This window comes from Odocoileus virginianus, chromosome 22 (assembly GCF_023699985.2).
Source record: "Odocoileus virginianus isolate 20LAN1187 ecotype Illinois chromosome 22, Ovbor_1.2, whole genome shotgun sequence".
In the NCBI taxonomy this organism is placed as follows: Eukaryota; Metazoa; Chordata; class Mammalia; order Artiodactyla; family Cervidae; genus Odocoileus; species Odocoileus virginianus.
The window spans coordinates 14,413,222-14,437,110 of record NC_069695.1 but is presented as its reverse complement, the minus strand read 5'-3'; the positions used below and the strand labels follow the sequence as shown (position 1 = coordinate 14,437,110).

Here is a 23,889-nt window from a genome sequence, read left to right as displayed (position 1 = left end):
ACCCCACAAGAGACTGACCCAGACTTGCCCGTGAGTGTCCAGGAGTCTCTGGTGGAGGAGTGGGTCGGCGGTGGCCTGCTGCAGGGTTGGGGGCACTGAGTGTAGCAGTGCGTGCATGGGACCTTTTGAAGGAGGTCGCCATTATCTTCATTACCTTCACCATAGTTTGGTCTCAGGTCAAACAACTGGAAGGGAACACAGCCCCACCCATCAACAGAAAATTGGATTAAAGATTTACTGAACATGGCCCCTCCCACCAGAACAAGACCCAGTTTCCCCCTCAGTCAGTCTCTCCCATAAGAGGCCTCCATAAGCCTCTTATCCTCTCCATCAGAGGGCAGACAATGGAAAACAATCACAGAAAATTAACAAATCTGATCACATTGGACCACAGCCTTGTCTAATTCAATGAAACTATGAGCCATGTAGGGCCACCCAAGACAGACGGGTCATGGTGGAGAGTTCTGACAAAACAAGGTCCACCAGAGAAGGAAATAGCAAACCACTTCAGTATTCTTGCCTTGAGAACCCCATGAACAGTATGAAAAGGCAAAAAGATAGGACACTGAAAGATGAACTCCCCAGGTTGGTAGGTGCCCAATATGCTACTGGAGAAGAGTGGAGAAATAACTCTAGAAAGAATGAATAGATGGAGCTAAAGCAAAATTAACACCCAGTTGTGAATGTGACTAGTGATGGAAATAAAGTCTGATGCTGTAAAGAGCAATATTGCACAGGAACCTGGAATGTTAGGTCCACAAATCAAGGCAAATTGGAAGTGGTCAAACAGGAGATGGCAAGAGTGAACATCAACATTTTAGGAATCAGTGAACTAAAATGGACTGGAATGAGTGAATTTAACTCAGATAACCATTATATCTACTACTGTGGGCAAGAATCCTTTAGAAGAAATGGGAGTAGCCATCACAGTCAACAAAAGAGTTCAAAATGCAATTCTTAGGTGCAATCTCAAAAGCAACAGAATGATCTGTTTTCATTTCCAAGGCAAACCATTCAGTATCACCATAATCCAAATCTATGCCCTAACCAGTAATGCTGAAGAAGCTGAAGTTGAACGGTTCTATGAAGATCTACAAGACCTTGTAGAACTAACACCCAGAAAAGATGTCCTTTTCATTATAAGGGACTAGAATGCAAAAGTAGGAAGTCAAGAGATACCTGGAGTAACAGGCAAATTTGGCCTTGGAGTACAAAATGAAGCAGGTCAAAGGCTAACAGAGTTTTGCCAAGAGAACACACTGGTCATAGCAAGCACCCTCTTCCAACAACACAAGAGAAGATTCTACACATGGACATCACCAGATGGTCAATACTGAAATCATATTGATTATATTCTTTGCAGCGAAAGATGGGAAAACTCTATACAGTCAGCAAAAACAAGACCAGGAGCTGACTGTGGCTCAGATCATGAACTCCTTATTGCCAAATTCACACTGAAATTGAAGAAAGTAGGGAAAACCACTAGACCATTCAGGTATGACCTAAATCAAATCCCTTACAATTATAAAGTGGAAGTGACAAACAGATTCAAGGGATTAGATCTGATAGAGTGCCTGAAGAACTATGGATGGAAGTTCGTGACATTGTACGGGAGACAGTGATCAAGACCATCACCCAAGAAAAAGAAATGCAAAAAGGCAAAATGGTTGTCTGACTAGGCCTTACAAATAGCTGAGAAAAGAAAGATGCAAAAGGCAAAGGAGAAAAAGAAAGATATACTCATTTGAATGCAGAGTTCCAAAGAATAGCAAGAAGAGATAAGAAAGCCTTCCTCAGTGATCAATGCAAAGAAATAGAGGAAAACAACAGAATGGGAAAGACTAGAGATCTCTTCAAGAAAATTAGAGATACCAAGATGGGCACAATAAAGGACAGAAATGGTATGGACCTAACAGAAGCAGAAGATAGTAAGAAAAGGTGGCAAAAATACACAGAGGCACTGTACAAAAAAGATCTTCAGGACCCAGATAACCACAATGGTGTGATCACTCACCTAGAGCCAGACATCCTGGAATGCGAAGTCAAGAGGGCCTTAGGAAGCATCACTATGAACAAAGCTAATGGAGGTGATGGAATTCCAGTTGAACTATTTCAAATCCTAAAAGATGATGCTGTGAAAGTGCTGCACTCAATATTCCAGCAAATTTGGAAAACTCAGCAGTGGCCACAGGACTGGAAAATGTCAGTTTTCATTCCAATCCCAAAGAAAGGCAATGGCGAAGAATGTTCAAACTACCGCACAATTGCACTCATCTCACACACTAGCAAAGTAATGCTCAAAATTCTCCAAGCTAGGCTTCAACAGTACGTGAACCATGAACTTCCAGATGTTCAAGCTGAATTTAGAAAAGGCAGAGGAACCAGAGATCAACTTGCCAACATCCATTGGATCATCAAAAAAACAAGAGAGTTCCAGAAAAGCATCAATTTCTGCTTTATTGACTATGCCAAAGCCTTTGACTGTGTGGATCACAACAAACTGTGCAAAATTCTTAAAGAGATGGGAATACCAGGCCACCTGACCTGCCTCTTGAGAAATCTGTATGCACATCAGGAAGAAACAGTTAGAACTGGACATGGAACAACAGACTGGTTCCAAATAGGAAAAGGAGTACGTCAAGGCTGTGCATTGTCAACCTGCTTATTTAACTTACATGCAGAGTACATCATTAGAAATGCTGGTCTGAATGAAGCACAAGCTGGAATCAGTATTGCCAGGAGAATATCAATAACCTCAGATATGCAGATGACACCACCCTTATGACAGAAAGTGAAGAAGAACTAAAGAGCCTTTTGATGAAAGTGAAAGGGGAGAGTGAAAAAGTTGGCTTAAAGCTCAACATTCAGAAAACTAAGATCATGGCATCCGGTCCCATCACTTCATGGGAAATAGATGGTGAAACAGTGGAAATAGTGTCAGACTTAACTTTTTGGGCTCCAAAATCACTGCAGATGGTGATTGCAGCCATGAAATTAAAAGACGCTTACTCCTTGGAAGAAAAGTTAGGACCAACCTAAACAGCATATTAAAAAGCAGAGACATTACTTTGCCAACAAAGGTCCATCTAGTCAAGGCTATGGTTTTTCCAGTGGTCATGTATGGATGTGAGAGTTGGACTGTGAAGAAAGCTGAGCGCCAAAGAATTGATGCTTTTGAACTGTGGTGTTGGAGGAGACTCTTGAGAGTCCCTTGGACTGCAAGGAGATCCAACCAGTCCACCCTAAAGGAAATCAGTCCTGAATATTCATTGGAAGAACTGATGCTGAAGCTGAAACTCCAATAATTTGGCCACCTGATGTGAAAAACTGACTCATTGGAAAAGACCCTGATGCTGGGAAGGATTGAAGGTGGGAGGAGAAGGGGACGACAGATGATGAGATGGTTGGATGGCATCATCGACTCTGTGGACATGAGTTTAAGTAAGCTCCAGGAGTTGGATGGGCAGGGAAGCCTGGTGCGCTGCAGTCCGTGGGGTCGCAACACTTGGACATGATTGAGCGACTGAAATGAACTGAACTGAACTGTCTCAAATCACAGTTTCCTCAGCAGCTACTAGACAGAAGGAGCTGGGCCTCAAAAGTGGAAATGTCCACATTAGTCCATCAGATCCTGTGGTCAGGGGGCCAGTGGGCCTCCTTATAGAAGGACAGTGTGAAGAGCATGATGTTATAAATCAGACATATATTTTGTAAGTTTCTTATAAGTCAATCTCCTCCACAATTAATTTTAAAACATCATTATTTAATTTTTCCCTGTGTTTATGGATCAACACCCAGTTAACTTGTGGGCCAGTGTACATCTTTGTTCATCCACAGCAGCTACTGGGTCTGGTGTCATGAGGCAAGGTTTCTGGGATGACAGGGAGCCAAGTCCGAGAGAAGCCAGAGCTGGTGGCTGAGGGCTTGCACGGCAGTCTGAGAACCTTTGTTTGTCTCAGCACCAATGTAGGTGGCCTGTGAGGTCCAGGGGCACCACGTGGCCAGCGCCAGCCCCAAATATACAGGAGGGGCCCAGGCCCCATTGCAGAGTACACGGGGCTCAGCCTACAGTTGATGCCTCCCCCTCCGTAAGCATTGAAGGCTCATCACACAGGCAACCAGGAAAAGTCCTGATGGTCCTACAGGTGAGGGTGAAGATGGGGATTTAAATCTCTCCTGTTTAAATCTCTCCTCCACCCTCAGTGACATTGGGTGGTTTGCACATAGCAGAGGAAGGAAATTTTTAAGCAATAGAACTGACCTTCCCTGATACCATCCTGTGTCCCCTGCTGGATTAAGTCCCTTCTCTGGGCCCTATCACATTTTGTGTGCATATCTGCTATGACACCTGACAGATGACATATGACATTTGACATATGACAAAGTGCATATGACAAATGACACTGTGACAAGTCTAGTACACACTAGTCCTCTTCCACCTTCAGCCCTTGTGCCCCTTCAGAACAGGGGCCTGATTGTATTCTTGTCTTTATCTCTAGTGCCTGTTACAGTGCTCAACTCATAGTAGGTGCTCAAGAAATGTAGAATGAATGAAACTCTAAGGTAGTGAGCCCCCACCATGGGGTATATTAGAGCTGGGACTAAAACAATCACCAGAAACAGGATGAAGCCTGGTGTCTGAGGCTCCTGTCTGCTCCAGGCTTTCTCATCTTTTCTTGCCCCATTCTTTCACTTAATTGTCCATCCAATAGCTATGTGTCCTTCCTCAGACCAGATACTGGAAGGATGCAAATGGGAGGCTTTGGCTCCCATTTTGCTTGTGGTCAATGGCCCCTTCCTCTATGTGCACAGAAGTTACAGGTTACACCACTCAATCTAGACATTTTTCAAAACAAAATCATGTTTACTTTCTGTGTGTGTACTATGTTTAAGACACTGTGGCTGCCCACTCTCAGGGATACAGAAAAGTGCAGGCTATTAATTCCCTCTAAAGGAATTCCCAGTCTCCTTGAGGAACAGGGTATAAAAGTGTTGAATGACACTTATGAGACTGTTCACACCTCCACAGAAGAAGGGACTGAGGAGCCGCACAGTTTTGCTTTCTCATCGGCCCCGGCATGTGCAGCCCCATCACTTCACAGGGCTGCCCTCTGCTGGGCGACAGTGACCACAAGTGAAGACCATTTATTGAGCGCTTAGTATGCACGAGGCACCAACTCTTTGAGTAGATAGCTGTATGCCTGTTTTCTTATTGAGGAAACAGTTTTCAGAAAGAGGAAATGGCTCCCACAAAGGTGACTGGAGCTGAGATTTGGATCTGGGTCTGTGGAACTCCCAGCCCACATCCTTCCCACTGTAGGACTTGAAGGGAGTGCTTTCCCAAATACCCCAGACAGTCTTAGCAGGGCTTTGGAAATACTCACAGAGTGGAAATCATCAGTCATGGGCGTTCCTTAAGGCTGCAGTTCTGATAAGAGACTGTCATTGCTTCTTAAGTCCCACCCAGCAGGGTCATATTTGACCATGCACACACACCTGGCCTCATTCCTTCAGTGGCATTCCCTGAGGTTTTTACTGCTTATGATAAAAGGATGTGTTGGGGAGAAGGGGCATTGGTTTGATTTGCTTTATAGTTGGATTTTCAGGCTCTTTGCTAATAAGCTATTGAGGTTATTCCAAATGAAGAATGAGGAGGGGTATTTAAAAGCCTCAGGGTATTTTAAGGAGTGAAAACCAGAGGAACATCAGGAGAGGGGCTGTTGGGGATGGGAGTGCCCTTGAGGAGAGGTGCAGTCCCTCTTGGTCTTAGCTCCTTGGGACTTGGGTGTGATGTCTCTGCTGCTCTCCATATGTCTGCTCTGTTCTTGTGTCTCTCTGGAATGGGTTTCTTCTGCTGCACACAGGCCCCCAAATATCCACCCAGCACTGACTGGCTTTCGAGTCCTTTTCTGATCGAGAGCCTTTGAACACAGTCTCTGTGCCTCTTGATTCAAACTCTTAAGAGGGAGATTCTATTCCCAGGTTGTCTGCCTAAGGGAAGCCATATTTGGGCTACGTGTTTATCTCTAGTCCAAGCAGATATGAACAAAGAGAAAAAAGTTTTGAACAGCAACAACAACAACAAATGGCTGCCAATGCTGTTCCTTCAACAGGGGCTTGTGGAGAAGGTGAAGAATGGCCACAAGTCCTATAGTGGGATGCAAAGCCTGGCCAGACACCCAAGAAAAAAATGTGTCTTCTACATAGAGACACTTTTTAAGAGGGTTCTGGTAGGGTTCTGCATTTTGAAGTATATGTGCTTGTCAGTGGAGACTGACCCTCCTCACAGCACAATTTGATTTATATTGGTCATGAGTTAAGCACTATTGCAATCAGTGCCCACAAAGCCTCCCCGTCTCCACCCAGGACCGTAGGTGGTTGAGAAAGGCTGATGAAATGAGCATGGGCATCTGATGTAACCAAGATTCCTCTTGTCTTCCCCTCCCCCCCAGTTTGGATTACCGCCCTGCACCTGGCCCTTCTGCTTCTCCGCACTCACCTTCCTGCTCCTGACAACCAACAACCCCGCCATCTACAAGCTCCCACTCAGCAGAGTCACCTACCCAGAGGCCAACCGCATCTACTACCTATCCCAGGAGAAAAACAGAAGAGCATCGACCATCACAAAGTACCAGGCCTACGATGTCTCCTAAGTTGCCCTTTCCGATACATGTTTCTGTAAATTCAACCTTTGGCAGGGTGTCCAGGTTCCCAGGCTGAAGACCACTTAAGCTCTCCTTCTGTCTTTTCTGTGATTCTGCCCCCAAGCAAGCCTACACCCTAGTTATTCCCAAGAACAGGGGAATATGCATGCAGTCACTATTCAGGAAGCTCTCTGTTCCCAGATGCAGAATATTTGTCAAAAATATGGTTACTTTGGACTTTATACTTATAGCTCACTCCATAAGAGCTCCCTTTGAGGAGAAGCTTCCCTCTTTTGCAAAATAAACCACACCCCTAAGGACAACTCACCAGGAAGGGGACAGAGATGGGTGACATTGTCATCAGTCATTTAGTGCAGTGAGGTCCAGTATCAGGAAATTAGCCAAGAAGGCAAAGGGCGGATCTGCCTCCAGCACTGCCACGAGTGAATTCCAACCACTCGGGTGGGTCCATCCCCCTTCTCAGCTCCAATTTCTTACTGGTTTCACGACAGAGAGGGGCCTTGCAGTCCCTTCCACCTCAGAAGTATTGATCCTTCTCTTTCCTTTAAACTGACAAATCAACATGACCAATAAATAATTACTTTAAGCTAAGTAGAAGATGAAGGGGCTAGCAGGAGAAGAGGCAGGACAGTTTTAACGTTGTGTGGAGATTTATTCTCGAGTCATGCGATGTTCTGGAGTAGGAAATGGCAACCCACTCCAGTATTCTTGCCTGGAAAATTTCATGGACAGAGAAGCCTGGCAGGCTACACTCCATGGGGTCGAAAGAGTTGGACACGGCTGAGCGACTGAGCACACATGAACACGTGTGATGTTCTCTGACTTGGGGTTATGACCTAAGTCCACTGGAAATGACAACATGCCATCCTTTACATCACAAATGCTACTAGAAATGTCATTAAATGAAAAGTGATCTTTCTCAACATTTAAATCATATTTTAAACAAATGTGTTTCCTTTTATAATATTCATAAGCATACTCATTAAATGATTAAGCTTGCAAGTTGGTGTGGGTTTTCTTAAAAATGGGGCTCACCTGTTCTGTGATCAAGCGTATATTTGAAAGCATATATCATGAGGATGAACAGATAAGATACACTCTTACCTCTTTCCACAGGATCACTTGCCACATATTCTGTCTTAACACTGAGAAAGAAATAGCTATATATTCGTTGTAATGACTGTTTTATATAAAGTCCAAAACAGTAAAAGTCCTCCCCTCTAGAAAAAAGAGATGAGGATAGGTTGAAAGTTATCAGAAGAAGGTTTGATTTGCTTATAAAGAGAATTATACAGAAATGACCATAATCATTGTTTTCTATTTGAGTTGAAATGCTGATTGTTACAACTCATTCCAGTTTTTAGGGGAGTCTTGTGCCCTAAAATGACTAATCCAGCACCTCTTGAATGACCAGTAACTAAATGTTATTTAGTTGCTCTGGTTATAACATTGAGCTCCTAAAACACAGGACCCTTTTGTGGAAAGGGGGCATGTGGCTCAGCCTTCTCACCCATTCCCCCCAAGAACAGGGGTGAACTTACAGTGCCTCAATGTCCACACCCTCCATATTTCCAGGATAACACGATGGGGTTAGGACCTAAGGCAGAAGATGAAGGAAGGAAGCAGGCTGTAGGGGACAAACTCTTTATAAATCTAATATTTAGCAAAAGCTGGTGTCTGCGTTGATTTTTTCTTTCCTGTGTCAGCCCTAGGATCCCAGTCCTCTTCCACCAGCCCAAGAATCCTGGGCTGCCTACCTCTCTTCCAGATTATATCTAACCAATTATAGCTTCTCCAGGAAAATGGTGCACCTCTGGAAACAAATGTCCACATAGGAAATGGGAGCAAGTCACACTCCAGAGGCTACCTCTGAGTTTGTGATCACACCTGGAGGCCAAGAAGGTCTCGGGCTCTATTTTCATGACCAGGGAGTTATGGCTCTCTGAGGATCCAGCATCCGGGAATTTCACCAGAAGGCTGTTTATGTTCGCAGCTCTCTCAGCTGCCCCAGAACGTCTAAGTGATGACATAGAACTATTAAAATACCACTTTTCGTGCATTTTCCACTAAAGTGTTATAATCTGGTTTTATTAAGAGCAGAAAACCCTCTACATGCATGCCATTCTGATTACTGACCACTAACAAATCCATTCAGCTGTTCTAAATATTTCAATATCCTCCACTGTAAAGCAAGTTGAGTTGGCCCAGGATACCAAGCAAGGTAGAAATAGATGGGATTTAAAAATAAGAATTGAGTTACGAAATGTACAACACCTAGAAGCTACCCAAGTAGTTCTTCTGCTTGTTGTTTAGTCACTAAGGCGTATCCAATTCTTTAAGACCCTATGGACTGCAACCTGCCAGGGTCCTCTGTCCATGGAATTTCCCAGGTAGGAATACTAGAGTGGGTCACCATTTCCTTCTCCAGGGGATCTTCCTGTCCCAGGGATCGAATCCACATCTCTTGCGCTGGCAGGAGGATACTTTACAGTTGAGCCACCAAGGAAGCCCATGGAACACAGCCCTTCACTTCTGTGTCAACAGGGGAGAGAGGAGCCGGCTCCAAGCAGCATCTGAGCTCTGGTTATACAGAGGAGCCAGCTCCAAGCAGCATCTGAGCTCTGGTTATACAGATCCCTCCATGAACACATCCCTCCAGGGTCTCACTTAGTGGCATTGCCTCGATAGCTGGAAATCAGGCAGGATGGGAGTATTTACACCCCAGAAATCAACAGATCACAAATCTGAGTTTTCCCAGATGGCCAGCTCACCAGTACTCCACTGACAAGTCAGTTTGGTAAGAAAAGAGAAACACTGTAGACTTCCTAACCAGAGACTCCAAGAATAGGGCCAAAATACTCAGTCCAGCGAAGCTGCCTGGATACTGCTCTACACATGGGAGTCATTAATGAGAATAACAAATGTGTCCTCAGGCGTAAGATTCACCCACAGACGCATGCACTGAAAACAGTCTGAGTGGAAGCATCCAAACAAGGGAGAAAAACGAAACCAGGAAATGCTGCAAAAAACAGAAGAAATGTGAAGTGACCAAACTGTTTATCGATCATTACAACCAAAGGGGAGAAGTGGAAGAAATAGACCTAGAACTGGAATATTAAATAATGGCAAGGAGTGGGATAGAGAGAGAGTCATGAGCATCTATTACAGTACTTAGCTTGTGCAAAAATTGGTAAGTTTACTAAGTCCACAGGAGGAATAAACATGGGTGATAAGGGCAACCGCCATGAGAACAAAATCAGAATTACAAATTTTGAACCAGAAGAAAAATTATCTTTACAAAGGAAAGCAGAAAAGGAGGAAAATATTGTAAATAGTAAGCACAAAAAAATAAGCAGAAGGACAAAATGTAGAAATTAGATATAATATGACAGTACCTAGCTGACCAAAAAAAAAGTTAACTATTAAATCACCACTGGAATACAGAGACTCTTAGGTTGCACTTTTTGTGAGACTTAACAATTTGCTGTTTACAATAAATAGATTTAAAACAGAAAGGCATAAATGTTTGAATGTGAGAGGATGAAATAAGATAAACAAATCCAGATCTAAAAAAAAAAAAGCTGGGATATCAATCATAACACCTTGAAAAGTGAAATATAAGGCCAAAAAAGTATAAAGAATGATGTAAAAAGAATAGGCCAAAAGTACAGTCATCATCAACCCTTGTGTGCTAAACAATCAGCCTCAAAATACAGAGTGTCTCCTCTCGGGGTGCCCGGAGCTGCTCTTCACACAGCCTCCTCCTTTTTGCTCAAGGGACAAAGAACACACATCACAGCCTTGCCTCCTCTGATGGGCTGCAGCCGGGGTGAGAAGGTTGCAATTCCAGACATGGTCTGGACGATTCAATTACACATCTCCTCCTAGAAGAGGAAACAAAAGGCTAGTGTAAAACCAGCACCTCTGATTCTTGCCAGTGTTCATGCTTATCTGATACCCATAAAAGCCAGCGTTCTTGAATTGCTATATAAGGGATTTGCTAAGTCAAATCGTATAGACCTGGTTAAGCTGATCGAAACCTCTCCAATAACCAGGTGGTTATACAAACTCCATGTAACTAGTCCAACGCGCTAAAGGCTTGATAGTTTTGAATCTCCCGTCATGACACTGAGAGGCTATGTTTGGCCCAGATCACCCTCTCACAAAAAGTGCAAAGCGGTGGGTTTGGGCACTGGCAGGGTGCCCTTATGCCCCCAGATTGTCAGCTCAGTGCTGTTCCCAACTGTCCTTCACAGAGTCATTGAGGTGGTTAGAAAAAGACAGACACATGGTTCTAGAGATTCTGGGTAGGCTGGACTGGGCCCAGGGCCTGGGTCATTCTAGCCCGGAGCTAGGGCTGAAAACCACTGGAGTAAATGCTGCCTTTATCTGCTGCTAAGCTGTGTAACTCCAAAAGCGAAATCCACAGATCCTTTACAGACTAATCCTGGGACTGTAAACTAACACTTTCTAGAAGAGTTTGACTTGAATGCATCTCATAGGCATTTATAAAGAGGAATCGGACTTAAAAAGATGAACCTGTATCGGTCTCTAGTCTTCCTATTTAAATGTTAGACCCTCTACAGTTTGTGAAGTAGAATAGTATATAGCCCTTAAGTGAGGAAGTAGTGTTCTCATGTGGCGAAGTACTAAATGTTACGGTGGCAAAAAAGTGTGTACATTTTGCATTTTGAAAACCCAATCAGAAAGCTGCCACCAAGACTGGGCAAAATTATTACTTTTCTCTGCCTTTACGTTTTCCAGGTTTTCCACAGCTGTACTTGTAAGTTCAGAAAACAAAGACACAGCAGTCGCTCAGGCCTCTTTTCACTTTTACCATTTTGTTCTCGGGCTCGTCTGCACTGTTCCCTTTCTTCACTGTAATCTGGACTTTGTACTTTTTTTCGATCCACTGCTGAATCTGTTTACTCTTTGTGTCCAGATCATGTTGTCCAATATTTGAAGAAAAAGTCAGTTCCTTGGTCAGGGTGGGTCCTGGGTTGAAAGAGTGAGATCTGGGGCTAGTCTGTGAGGCCTGTGTTTTATCATATGCACGTCCTAAGGTCTACGCTGCTACAGGCCCTCCTGTCTGCCTGATATTAATAGTTTCACCCTCCAGTTACATAGAGGAGACAGACATAAGGTGAAATACCACTTTCGTAGTTGCCAAGTTAGAGTACCTAAACAGGGAATGCTTCCATTTATCATTACCATGGTTCGATGAAAGAACAAAGGAATGGTCCTTTAAAGAGAACCAGGTAGTCTTTTTTTTTCTTATTTTGGGTGGTGGATAACAGGTGTTCACTGTACTTTTTCTTTATCCTTTTTTAATTTAAATAAAAATAATTTTTCTAAAAAAAAACACATCAAGCAACAACTGACTGAACTGAAGGGGGAAACAAACAAATTAATAATTGAAAGATGTAGTAATTGAGGATATGAACTGAATTCAGAAAGAACATGAGCCTGCAAGAAACGCAATAAATCCACGAAGCCTCCTACAGTCATCAAACCTTGCTGGCAAGTCAGGAGGTTGGTATGAAAAGCTTTGAATTCAGCTTTGAATTCAGATGAGCCTGGTTTTGGATCCAGCCCCTCTCTATTGCTTACTAGCTGGGGGGTTGTCTTGGAGCCTGCAGTTCATCATCTACAAAATAAGGTCTGTACCCACCTAAGAGCAGTATTCATGTGAAGGCTACTTAAGAAGCTCTGGAAACAGATCAGTCCGCGCAGGGGCCATAGGAGATGGAGGAGCCACAGTCCCAGGCAGAGTCCCAGTGACTGGAAACATCCAGCAGAACCTAGCCATCGTCTCAGGGGTCTTCTTTAAAATGTGGTGTCTGGGGCCAGCAGGGCTAGCTCAGAACCCTTTCGAGGCTTTAAGATGAAAGGACTGGCTGGGCACCCAGGGGAGTGCACAAATGGTGCCCCCTCACTTCTCCATTTGAACTACCCAATCCTTCCTCTTCCTACCTCACCAGAGAAGAGCACCACCTGTTTTAGGACAATTTCTTCAAAACTTTAAACGATGCCTTCTTTAAAGTCAATACCGTGGAGCTCAGGGCACAAAGTGACTATTTCAATTAATTGTGTTTTTCCTCTCCAGTTAGATTATAAGTCCTGTGAGGATTGTGGTTGTAACATACACACCCACACAACACTCACACACACTCACATATAAACACACATAGATGTATATACATAGGCTAAACACAGAAGTATGTACATATTCACATGTACGTACAGATACACAATACATGTACACAATGCACTTATACACTCATACATACATGTAATAGTATTCTGCATGTACACACATGGTTGTCATTGTTTCTGTCTCTATTATTCACAGAACTACCCCACAGGTGGGCACACAGCAGCCCTGGGAAATAACTGACTCCTCTGTGTTCCCTCTCTCTCTCTACAGAGCCCATGCACTCATTCTGGGGGAACTTGAAACCTGTTACATATCCACAGGCATATGCATATAATACACACACAGGTGCTCAGGGAAGGGTGGGCATCTCACAGAATCCTGCCTCCAAAACTTCCTGCCTGTAGCCTCTCTCAATAGACATTCCCTGAAGTGTGATTAAGGAAAGAACTCTTCAGAACAGGTGCACCACCTCACCCTAAGCATGTCATCATTTTATGGGTAATAACTTCAAACCTCTACAATTGTCCTTGGCTGCCATCCTTTCCCTACAGAGCCGCCACAGTGCGGACACAAATCATGTAATGGTCTCAAGTGAGGCAAGTAGATGGGAGACCAGTGACTCTCAAACTCAAGCACACATCAGAACCACTGAGAAAGCATGTCCAACATGCCCAGAGTTTCTGATTCAGTAGGTCTGGTGAAGGGCCTGTGAGTTTGCATATCTAACAAGTGTCCAGGTTATGTTGATGCTATTGATCCAGGGATCACACTTTGAGAACCACTGGTATAGACTGAAATGGGATCCTCTCTGCAATCATCCCTTTCCCTTTGCCTACTCCAATACATCCCCATTTGCAAACCCTTGTGCCTTAAAGAATCATCTACGGTGCTTATCAAAACCCAGATCCCTGGGCCTCAACTCCAGGATTTTGATTTAGTACATCGGGGTAGAGCCAAGAATCTGAGCTTCTAACAAACTCTTGGATTATATGGATGCTGCTGGATCAAGATCCAGACTTTGAAATCACTGCTAGCAGTGTTTAATCTGAGATGCCCAGCCCCATCCCCAAACCAATTAAGTCAGCAGTGGGTCTGGGAACAGGTATTTCTCAAAGCTCCTGGTGTGGTTCCAATGGGCAGCCCAAGTTGAAGACAGCTGGGTGTCCATTTCCTGGGCCCTATTTTTCTGACTCCCAGTAGAGTCACTCCAACACACTACAAGGCCCTGTTGCCCTTGGTCCCCCAGTGGATTCTGATGAGGAGCAGTGGGACTGATTCCGCTACAGTGGAAAGCCTGAGGCGCCTGGAGGCAGGAGGGGCACATACAGGAGGCACAGAGGATCCTTGAAAAGGTTTGCCTCATTCTCAGGGGTGTTGGGTCCCAGCCCTGCGCCCCCAAGGAGACTAGATAAAGAAAAATGAAACCACTTAACAGGAAATAGTTGGCAGACAGCAAGGTTTTGCACTGGCCCCGGAAGCCTGCCGAGTGGGCGGCCTTGGCCCTGAGGAGGAGGCATGAAGCAGCGGATTGTGGCCAGCACCTCCGCCCCCGCTGCCCTGGGCCCAGAGCCCATCTCCCCGGTTCTGTGGGCACAGGCAGCGCTGGTCCAGCTGAGAAGAGTGACGAGAGGTGAGGAGCTGCAGGGGTGCTATGCCAGCAGGTACAGGATGAGGTCGAAGGCTGCCGGGTGCAGGGTGGCCAGGGCGTGGAGGGCTGGGAGGGCAGTGATGGTAGCAGCTGCTGCCGCAGGCAGACAGAAATATTGGCAGGAAGGGAAGCTCCATCAAGACCCATGTGTAGGAAATCCTGACCAGTTAGACACCTGCGATAAGAAATAAAGAAAGGGGCTTCCCTGGTGGCTCAGATGGTAAAGCGTCTGCCTGCAGTGCAGGAGACCTGGGTTCAATCCCTGGATCAGGATGATCCCCTGGAGAAGGAAATGGCAACCTACTCCAGCATTCTTGCTTGGAAAATTCTGTGGTCGTAGGAGCCTGGGAATCTACAGTCCATGGGTTTGCAAAGAGTCGGACATGATTAAGCGACTTCACTCACTTTTTTAAAACATTTAAAAGTTGAAAAAAAGAAATAAAGAAGACGGAGAAAAGCCCACCAGAGAAGTGCAGGGAGCATGTGCTGGAGGGCCAGGTGGTCCTCTAACTGGGAGAGAGCAAACAGCAGCGGGGTTTTGGTGCCAAGGCGAGGTTCCACCCTTCATGGCAGAGCCAGGAATGGGATGGGGACGGGGGTGGTTCTCACTCCTGTCCCCGCTGCTTGCTTCTGCACCAGGAGGACCACCGGAATGCTAGAGAGAGACTGTCCTCCATGGTGTGGCCTCGGCAGACGCGATAAGGAGAGTCGTGGGGGCAGGAAGAGAGCTAATCAGACAGCAAAGCAGTTTTTTCTTCCAGTTTAACAGGATACAAGTGACCCGCCACTCTGGGTAAGTTTAAGGGGTGCAGCGTAATGATCTGGCACGCACACTTCATGAAATGATGATCATAAGTTTAGTGAACATCCATTATGTCATATAAATACAACGTTAAAGAAATAGAAAAAAAAATTGTTTGCTTTGACAGCTTGGAGAATTTGCTCCCTTAACTTTCATATATAATGTGGAGCAATGTTAATTATAGTTATTGTGTTGTACATCTCATCCCTAGTGCTTATTTATCTTATAACTGGGAGTTTGTACCTTTTAACCACCTCCATCCAGCCACCCACCCATTCCCCATCTCTGGCAACCATGAACCTGGTCTCTTTTTCTATGAGTGTTTGTCTGTTTTTGAAGTATAATTGCCCTATAACGCTATTAGTTCCTGGTACACAGCACAGTGATTTGATGTTTCCATACATTTCAAAATGATGGCAAGTATAGTTACTATGGGAGCAGAGCATTTAAAAACCCCAGTGGCCATAGCCCACAGTCCAGGGCAGCTCCATCAGAACCTCTAGGTTGGGCCAAGGAAGGAGCAGTTTTCACAGCTCCCGGAGAAAGCTGACACACAGCCCTGGCCGGACCCCTGCGGTAGAAAGCATGGAGGGTGCTCAGTGCTGTGAGTGCTGGGCTGTGGGCCGGTGCCCTTGAAGATGGGTGCGAGGGAGGCTGCAGGGAGAAGGTTCTCCAGACAATTATCATGTGGGAGCTTCCCAGGTGGCACTAGTGGTAAAGAACCTGTCTGCCAATGCAGGAGATGTAAGAGACGCAGCACTGATCCCTGGGTCAGCAAGATTCTCTGTAGGAGGACATGGCAACCCACTCCAGTATTCTTGCCTGGAGAATCCCATGGACAGAGGAGCCTGGCGGGCTACAGTCCATAGTGTTTCACAGAGTTGGGCACGACTGAAGTGACTTAGCATCATGTGGGAGGGATCAAGGCAGCATTATTTTGTCAAGGGACAGTTGTCCTGGCTCTGGGGTCCAATTCTTAACCTCTGAACCTAGACATATTTTAGCTGTGCTCCTGGCCCCACCAAAGACCTGTTCAGCTCATCTGATGGTTCTTTTGTTTTTAAACTCCCCAAGAGACACTGGTGCTCATCCAGTCTGTGGCTACCCTGGCACAGAGCAGGCAGAGAGCAGGGGGAAAGACTGATGTGAGAAACAGGAGGGCAGGACAGAGAGCCTGCGGCGGGGGTCAGAGTGTCCACCACCATTCCTGAGCCTAAGAATCCTGTTACCCTGGGACCGCAGCTTGGCTGCTTGGCCTTGGTCCCAGGTTCTCAACAGGAGCAGACTCCGAGGCCCCCGCGGATAGGGACCGGGATTAGTATGCCCCAGAGCACCCCACCCTCTTCCCCAGGAGCAGTGAGAGAGAGTTATACCCAAGTAAACTCAGACGCAGTTCTACTCAAGTAAATCCTCTAAGCCATGTTGAGAAAAATAGGGCGTTGCCTCCTCTCCTTCTTCCCCCAGTTCTCTCCTACACAGACCACCTTATCCCCCGACAGGCAAGTCATTTGCAAGTTAAAGTGATGTACAGTCTGTCTCATTTCCTGGGCTGAGACTGGCCTCCTGCGCACGGGCCCTATGCAGTCACGTGGGCTACCAACTTGGTTTAATGCTATTGTATCACCATCTCAAAAGTCTTAATTTTTGGCTAAGTAGACCCGCGGTTACATTTTGCCCTGGACCTGTTAATTACATAACCGGTTCTGCACTGGGCCCTTGCCGGAGGTTGAGCTCTCTCACGTGGCAACACCTTCAAAGTTCCCCTCTGCTTCCCACACTCCTTCCTCACGGTGACAGCCTGAGACAGCAATGTGACTCTCCAACATCCACCAAGGGACCGCACAGAGAGAAAGGCAAGTAACCCGGGAAGAGGGGTATGCAGAGAGAGGCGGCACCTGCCACTCTGAAGGCCAGGAAACCTGGGAAATGTCCATGGCTCTCCCAAGTAGAGTCAAGGCAAGACTCAGGAGACCCTACTCATGGTCAACAAGCAAAACCCTTCACAGCAGAAAAGAGAAAAGAGCAGCCAACCCCACCTGCCCACCAGTCTCATCCCCCTGGTATAGAGAAGTTTAGCAGGATTTCACCCGAACACGTGTGTATGAGCAGAGAGCGCCTCCATGACTTGGCTTCCTGTGTATCTATCACACCATGACTTGTTCACTAACCTGTCTTCTCCATATGCTAAAAGTTCTCTGAGGGCCAGATCATGCATCTCTCAGGCCTCCCCCCGCCCCCACTCCACCCCTGCTTCCAACTCCAGGTCCTGGCAGTAGTGTTTGGTAACTATTTACCAACAAACCAACCCCTACTTTAGCAAATAATTCTGGAAGGTGCATCCTTAAACAAGGCAGTGTTGGCTCAAAAGCAGATCCTGTGGCCCCACCATCAGAGACTGGGACTCAACAGGTGAAGAGGACCAGGAAACGGCATTTCTACAAGCATCACCAAGTGACTTGAGAAGGCCGATCCTCCAGAGTACATGAAGGACTGAGAGAGGGGCAGAGGAGAGGGGGCTCTGTGTGGGGTGAGAGTGGGGTTCACATAGAGGCCCAGGACAATGCTGCAGCAGAGGGTACCCATGGGGGCCTGGACCACTGCAATTTACAGGTTCCCACGTGGTACTGATGCTGCTGGGCTTCAGGCCACACTTGAACGGAGACAGGTTGTAGTCCCCAGACCAGGAACATCAGAATCACCTAGGAACATGTTAGGGGAATACAAATTCCTAGGCACTGCCCCAGATCTATTGAGTCAGAGACTCTGAGGGCGGGAACCAGCAATCCAGGTGATTCTGGTGCAGGTGGAGTTTGAGAACTAGTAAGCTGAGCACGGAATTGTCTCTTCAATCACAAAAGTACTGATATTAAGCCCTGTTTAGGTGCCTAAATCTGTGCTATATAATGTGGTAGGAACAAAGACCCTGTAACCTCTTCTGGCTTCAAGAAGCTTAGAATTTATAGCTACTGTATGCCAGGAGTGTAGGAGGGGGTATAATAATGGCAGGGTTTATGAAAAATGTTGTTTTATGCTTTTCTACCAGTAGCACCCAAGGGGTGTGATTCAGAAGATCTGGATTATTAAAATAGAGCTCCAGCTTTTTCTGACCCTTATTCCATGATCCAGTACCACACTTTGACAGTGATTTTCAAGGTGAGAGATGATTAAGAACAGAAAACTCACTGGAAAGTAGCCCAGCACAAATAGTGTGATGTTGGCCCTTGTGTGCTCTGTATGGCTTTTGGAAAGGTAAGAGGTTTCCAAAGGCCTGGCAAGCTAAGCAAAATACTTCAGATTTAATGCAAGGTCAGGGAGTAGGATCAGGTGAGACAGACATGGCCATAAAGCACTTCAAGGAAAATCTCAGTTCAATCTCATGGTTCTTATAGGGTTGATCATCTTATTCCCATTTTACATATCAAATACCCAAGAATCCAGTAAGTTAAAAGTTGTATTCACAAATACCCAGCTCAAAAATCTCTTAGCCAGAATTCACACCCAAACTTTCATGGTTGCCCTTGGAGTCTCTTGAGCAAGTATGGAACTTGAGAACTGTGTGAGAATGTTTGTTAAGTCAGGCATGATTGACTGGAGACTGATAAAAGTAGCCAGCCTGGACTAGGGATTCTGGCCAAGGAAATTAAACAAAGGAGGCTTTGAGCAATTGAACACCAGTAAGTGACACGGAGATCTGCAGTGGGGGACAGTCATGACAACAGAAGGAAACCACACTGGTGGAACCAAAGCATTGGACGTGGAGTCCAAAGACCTCAGCCTATGTCCCGTTTCCTTCTGGGACCTGGAACAAGGCATTTCCTGTCCTTGAACCATTTTATCTCACCGATAAAATGGAGATGATAATCTACACCCTGCCTTCCTTAGACGGTCACACATATTAAAAGTTCCAGAAAGAGTCAAGTAAGATACTGCTAATACTCTCAGCTAAGCTTCCATGAATGTCATTGGGCACATTGTTAGACTTAGTTCAAGCAGAATGTCATCCCAGTATTTTCTCCAGCAACATTTTTTTTTAAGTTTTTATTTTATATTGGAATATAGTTGGCTTACAATGTTGGGATAGTTTCAGGTATACAGCAAAATGATTCAGTTATACATATACATACATCTATTCATTTTCAAATTCTTTTCCATTTATGTTATTATATGATATTGAGTATACTTCCCTGTGCTATATAGTAGGTCCTCATTCATTATCTGCTGTATATATGGGAAGCCCATGGTATATATATAGGGTTTCCCAGGTAACTGAGTGGTAAAGAATCTGCCTGCCAATACAGGAGATGCAGATTTGATCCCTAGGTTGGGAGGATCCCCTAGAGAAGGGAATGGCAACCCACTCCAATATAGTAGTGTATATATGTCAATCCCAGACTCTTAATTTATCTGTTTTCCCCATATTTCCCCTTTGGTAACCATAAATTTCTTTTCTAAGCCTGTGAGCCTATTCTAGTTTTGTAAATAAGTTCATCTGTATCATTTAGATTCTGCATATAAGTGATATCATATGGTATTTGTCCTTCTCTGACTTACTTCACTTAATATGATAATCTCCAGGCCCATCAGTGTTGCTGCAAATGACTTATTTCATTCTTTTTATAGCTGAGTAATATTCCTGTGCCTGTATCTATCACATCTTTTTTATCCATTCATCTGCTGATGGACATTTAGGTTGATTTCATATCTTGGCTATTGTAAACAGAGCTGCAGTGAACATCGGGTGAATGTATCCTTTCAAACTATGATTTTCCCCAGATATACACCCAGAAGTGGGGTTGTTGAATCATATGGTAGTTCTATTTTTAGTTTTTTAAGGAACCTCCATAATGTTCTCCATAGTGTCTATACCAATTTACATTCCCACCAACAGTGTAGGAGGGTTCCTTTTTCTTCACATCCTCTCCAGCATATATTGTTTGTAGACTGTTTGATGAAGGTCATTCTGACTGGTGTGACGTGATACCTCATTGTACTTTTGATTTGCATTTCTCTAATGATCCCCTGGAGAAGGGAAATGACTACCCACTCTAGTATTCTTGTCTGGAGAATTCCATGGGCAGATGAGCCTGGCAGGCTACAGTGCATGGGGCCACAAAGAGTCAGACATGACTGAGCAACTAACACTTTTCTACTTTTCAATAATTAGCGATGTTGAGCACTTTTTCCTGTGACTCTTGGCCATATGTATATCTTCATTGAATAAATGTCTAGTTAAGCCTTCTGCCCACTTTTGGATTGGGTTGTTTGTTTGTTTCTATACTGAGCCATCAGTTGTTAGCCAAATTTTGGAGATTAATCCCCTGTCAGTCATATAGTTTGAAAATATTTTCTCCTATTCTGTGGGTTGTCTTTTCATCTCATTTATGGTTTCCTCTGCTGTGTAAAAGTTTTTGGGTTTAATTAGATCCCATTTGGTTATTTGTATTTCCACCACTCTAGTAGATGCATTGAAAAAGATATTGATGCAATTTATATCAAAGAGTGTTCCACCTATTTTTTTAAGAGTTTTACAGTATTCAGTCTTACATATAGGTTTTTAATCCATTTTGAGCTTATTTTTGTTTGTGGTATTAAAGAATGTTATGATTTCATTCTTTTACATGTAGTTGTCCAGTTTTCCCAGCACCATTTATTGAAGAGACTGTCTTTTCTCTGTCGTGTATTCTTGTCTTCTTTATTATAGATTAATTGATCATAGGTGTTTGGGTTTATTTCTGGGTTTTCTATCCTGTTCCATTGACCTACATTTCTCTTTTTGTACCAGTACCATAACGTTTTGATGGCTGTAGCTTTGTAGTACACTCTGATCAGGGAGCCTGATTCCTCCAGCTCTGTTTTTCTTCCTCAAGATTTATTTTGGCTATTTGGGGTTTGTTCTGTTTCCATACAAATTGTAAACTTTTTTGTTCTAATTCTGTAAAAAAAAAAAAAAAAATGCCAGTAGTAATTTGATAGGGATTGCACTGAATCTGTAGATTGCTTTGGGTGATATAGTCATTTTAACAGTATTGATTCTTCCAGTCCAAGGACATGGTATATCTTTCCATCTGTCTGTGTCATCTTCAGTTTTTTCATCAGCATCTTATAGTTTTCAGAGTAAAGGTCTCTGGCTTCCTGAGGTAGGTTTATTCCTAGGTGTTTTATTCATTTTTATGCAGTAGTAAATGGAACTGGTTTCTTCAGTTTCTCTTTCTGATCTTTCATTGTTAATGTGTAGAAATGCAAGAGATTTCTGTGTACTAATTTTATATCCTGCAACCTCACCAAATTCACTGACAAGCTCTAGTAGTTTTCTAGTAGCATCTTTAGAATTTTCTGTGTGTAGTATTATGTCATCTGCAAACAGTGACAGTTTTAGTTCTTTTTAAACTTGGATTCCCTTTGTTTCTTTTATTTCTCTGATTGCCATGGCTAAGACTTCCAAAACCATGTTGAATAAAAGTGGTGAGAGTGGACATCTTTCTCTTATTCCTGATCTAAAAGGAAATGTGTTTAGTATTTCACAGTTGAGTATGATGTTAGCTGTAGCTTTGTATATATGGCCTTTATAATGTTGAAATAGTCTCCCCCTACACCCTCTTTCTGGAGAGTTTGTGTCATAAATGGGTATTGAATTTTGTCAAAAGGTTTTTCTCCATCTATTGAAATCATTATATGGTTTTTATTCTTCAATTTGTTAATGTGGTGTATCACATTGATTGATTTGCAGATATTGAAGTATCCTTGCAACCTTGGGATAAATCCCATTTGATAATGGCGTACAACCCTCTTAATGTATTGTTGGACTCAGTTTGCTATTATCTTGTTGAGAATTTTTGCATCTATGTTCATCAGTAATATTGGCCTGTAAATCTCTTTGTTGTGTGATATCTTTTTCTAGTTTTAATATCTGGGTGATGGTGGCCTCATAGCGTGAGTTTTGGGGTGTTCCTTTCTCTGCAATTTTTTGGAAGCATTTCAGAAGAATAAGTATTAACTCTCCTCTAAATGTTTGATAGGACTCACCTGTGAAGCCATCTGGTCCTGGACTTTTGTTTGTCAAAAATTTCTTTATCATCAATTCAGCTTCAGTATTTGTGATAGGTCTGTTTATATTTTCTATATCTTTCTGGCTCAGTCTTGTACCTTTCTAAGAATTTGTCCATTTCTTCTAGGTTGTCCATTTTATTGGCATATAATTGCTTGTAGTAATCCTTTGTATTTCTGTGGTGTCCACTGTAACTTCTCCTTTTGCATTTTTAATTCTATTAATGTGAGCCCTCTCCCTTTTTTTCTTGATGAGTTTGGCTAAAGTTTTGCCCACTTTGTTTATCTTTACAAAGAGTGTGTGTGCATGCTCACTGAGTCATGTCTGACTCTTTGCGATCCTGTGGACTGTATCCCACCAGGCTCCTCTGTCCGTGGGATTCTCCAGGCAAGAATACTAAAGTGGGCTGCCATGTCCTCCTCCAGGGAATCTTCTTGACCCAGGGATCAAACCTGTGTCTCTTACATCTCCTGCATTGGCAGGTGGATTCTTTAGTCCAGAGCCACCTGTGAAGCCCCATCTTTTCAAAGAACCAGCTTTTATTTTCATTTATCTTTTCAATTTTTTCATCTCTATTTCATTTATTTCTGTCTCATCTTTATTACTTTCCTTCTACTAACTTTGGGTTTTGTTCTTTCTCTAGTTGCTTTAGCTGTAAGTTTAGATTGTTTATTTGAGATTTTCCTTGTTTCCTGATGTAAGATTACATTGCTATAAACTTCCTTCTTAGAATGCTTTTGCTGCATCTCATAGGTTTTGGATCATCCTGCTTTTGTTTTCTTTTGTCTCTAGTTTTGTTTGGTTTTTTATTTTCTCTTTGATTTCTTCAGTGATCCATTGGTTTTTTAGCAGCATATTGTTTAGCTTCCATGTGTTTGTGTTTTTTACAATTTTTTCTTACAGTTGATTTCTAATCTCATAGCACTGTAGTTGGAAAGAATGCTTGATATGATTTCAATGTTCTTAAAGTTGCCAAGACTCACTTTGTGGCCCAGTATGTGATCAATCTTGGAGAAGATTTCATCTGCATTTGAAATTTCATCTGCTGCTTTGGGATGGGATTCTGTATGAATATCAGCTAAGTCCATTGATCTCAATGTGTCATGTAAGGCCTGTGTTTCCTAACTGATTTTCTGTTTGACCTGTCTATTGAGGAAAGCAGGGTGTTAAATTCCCCCACTATGATTATGTTCCTGTCAATTTCTCCTTTTATGACTGTTACTATTTGCCTATGTTGGGTGCATATATATTTACAATTGCTGTATCTTATTCTTAGATTGATCCCTTGATCACTATGTAGTGTCCTTCTTTGTCTCTTGTAACAATCTTTATTTCAAAGTTCATTTTGTACCATATGAGTATTTTTACTCCAGTTTTCTTTCAATTTATCTTTGCCTGGAATACACTTTTTCTATCCCCTCACTTTCCATCTGTATGTGTCACTAGATCTGAAATAGATCTCTTACAGGCAACATATATATATATGTCTTGTTTTTGTATCCATTCAATCAGTCTAAGTCTTTTGGTTGAAGCATTTAATTTGTTTATGTTTAAAGTAATTATTGATATGTA

At 43.6% G+C, this 23,889-nt stretch overlaps 2 protein-coding genes across 8 annotated transcripts in view; both read left to right on the top strand.

Moving 5' to 3' along the window:
* SLC14A2 (solute carrier family 14 member 2) overlaps positions 1-6,707 on the top strand; it is a 65,490-nt gene extending 58,783 nt beyond the window's left edge. For both annotated transcript variants that reach the window (XM_070453039.1, XM_020870977.2), the window contains one exon: positions 6,453-6,707. In XM_070453039.1, coding sequence (XP_070309140.1) covers positions 6,453-6,653 — 201 coding nt within the window. In that variant the 3' untranslated portion in view covers positions 6,654-6,707. The remainder of the gene's footprint in view (positions 1-6,452) is intronic.
* A 7,620-nt stretch (positions 6,708-14,327) lies between these two features.
* Positions 14,328-23,889, top strand: part of SLC14A1 (solute carrier family 14 member 1 (Kidd blood group)) — a 52,285-nt gene continuing 42,723 nt past the window's right edge. For 2 of the 6 annotated variants that reach the window (XM_020870972.2, XM_020870971.2), the window contains exon 1: positions 14,328-14,452. The gene's annotated coding sequence lies outside the window, so the exon portion shown is untranslated. Of the gene's footprint in view, positions 14,484-15,109; positions 15,264-23,889 lie in introns of all 6 variants that reach the window. The other 4 variants (XM_020870973.2, XM_070452633.1, XM_070452636.1 and 1 more) reach the window with 3 other exon arrangements.